This window comes from Cyprinodon variegatus, unplaced genomic scaffold (assembly GCF_000732505.1).
Source record: "Cyprinodon variegatus isolate N-32 unplaced genomic scaffold, C_variegatus-1.0 Scaffold11, whole genome shotgun sequence".
Lineage (NCBI taxonomy): Eukaryota > Metazoa > Chordata > Actinopteri > Cyprinodontiformes > Cyprinodontidae > Cyprinodon > Cyprinodon variegatus.
Genome location: NW_015150464.1, coordinates 2,345,313 through 2,346,723, shown reverse-complemented (window position 1 = coordinate 2,346,723; position 1,411 = coordinate 2,345,313). Strand labels below are relative to the sequence as shown.

Below are 1,411 nucleotides of genomic sequence, written 5' to 3'. Positions count from 1 at the left end.
AAAAAGTCTTGAATTTAACTTGCCTTATGCTGTAGGACCCTGTTCTCTGAACTGTTGAACATTTAATCTGGCAGTCGATATTGTCTTTTTGCCATTTCCTGATGAAGGAGACATATTCATCTGCGTTTTATTTTGGTTTCAGTTAAATGTTAAGTCATACTGTGCATATTTGATAAATGCTGCGAATAATTACTGATGATTTTTAAAGAAAACTATACTGTATATGTTAACAGCTGGATGTTCCTGAAGATTTTTCAAAGTATCTTTAACAGAAGTGACAATATTAGCAGCGTTTTTCCATGAAAACATCCATCTCAGCGATCCTTGAATGTTTGTTCCACTCAAATTGTGTCATCAGACCGTCTTCGTGCACCTGACCTCATCCCTGATGTTGACCTGACAGGATGGAAGCGGCGCATCAGCTGTAACTCCTGTTCTCCCTCTTCTTTCGGCTTCAGGTTGCTGCCAGTCTGGAGAAGGACCTGATTCCCAGATTAACCAACTCTCCTCCAGACATCGAAGCTCTGAGGCTCTACCTAACGCTACCAGAATGCCCGCTCTTCAGCGACCGCAGCAATTACATCACCATCACTATCCCCTTTGCCAAATGTGTCATCAGTTTGAAAGAGGCTCCGCTGAAGGTGCTGGGAAACTGGTGGTCCACCTTCGAGCCCATGTTCTTCCAGCGCCTGGTGGATCTGTACAAAGATGTAGTGGTGTTCCTGCTCCAGATGCACAAGGTGGGCATTCCTCTGGCCGAGCAGAGGATCTTCTCCTGCTTCATGGACACGGCACTCAGCTTCCTGGAGATTCTGCACAAGGTGGGAAAGGAAGAAAAATGGCGCTCCTAAATCTCCCTGTCAGCTGCCTGGTTAACGGTTCTCACTGTGTTCTCCTCTTTAGGTGAACGAGAAAGCAGGAAGCATCATCCAGTACGATAAGTTCTACATTCATGAGCTGGATAATCTGATAGACATCAGAAACGACTACGTCACGTGGATCCAGAGGCAAATGTACCCAATGGTGAGACCATCAACCTCACAGATCGCTCACAGCGGAGCGTATCTAAAACTCCCGGACTTTTCTAACCCTCTGGGACTTTAAAGACCACAAACCAGTGGATTAAATATAGCTTCACATGATCGATAAACTATGCTGGTTAAGATTCTCAGTCATCCAGGTCACAGTCATTCCAAAAAGGTTAAAAAACAATTTACTGGACTTCCAATCCAGGAAGCTTTTTCAATTACAAATGTCAGAAATAGTGTTGAGTTCAAGGCTTTATAGAGCGGACCAAAACAAAATCTTGTTTTGGCTTAGTAAACCTATAAATTGAACCCGATGAGCGGGTCCGCCCCTTAGGATTGGGGCTCGTTTGGTTTCTTTCTTAGCCTCTAATAACCTAAATCTA

The 1,411-nt window shown here is 44.0% G+C and overlaps 1 protein-coding gene across 3 annotated transcripts in view; it reads left to right on the top strand.

Annotated features, from left to right (window-relative positions):
• herc4 (HECT and RLD domain containing E3 ubiquitin protein ligase 4) overlaps positions 1 to 1,411 on the top strand; it is a 32,782-nt gene that overhangs the window by 23,004 nt on the left and 8,367 nt on the right. For all 3 annotated transcript variants that reach the window (XM_015381060.1, XM_015381077.1, XM_015381069.1), the window contains 2 exons: positions 459 to 821; positions 904 to 1,023. In XM_015381060.1, coding sequence (XP_015236546.1) covers positions 459 to 821; positions 904 to 1,023 — 483 coding nt within the window. The remainder of the gene's footprint in view (positions 1 to 458; positions 822 to 903; positions 1,024 to 1,411) is intronic.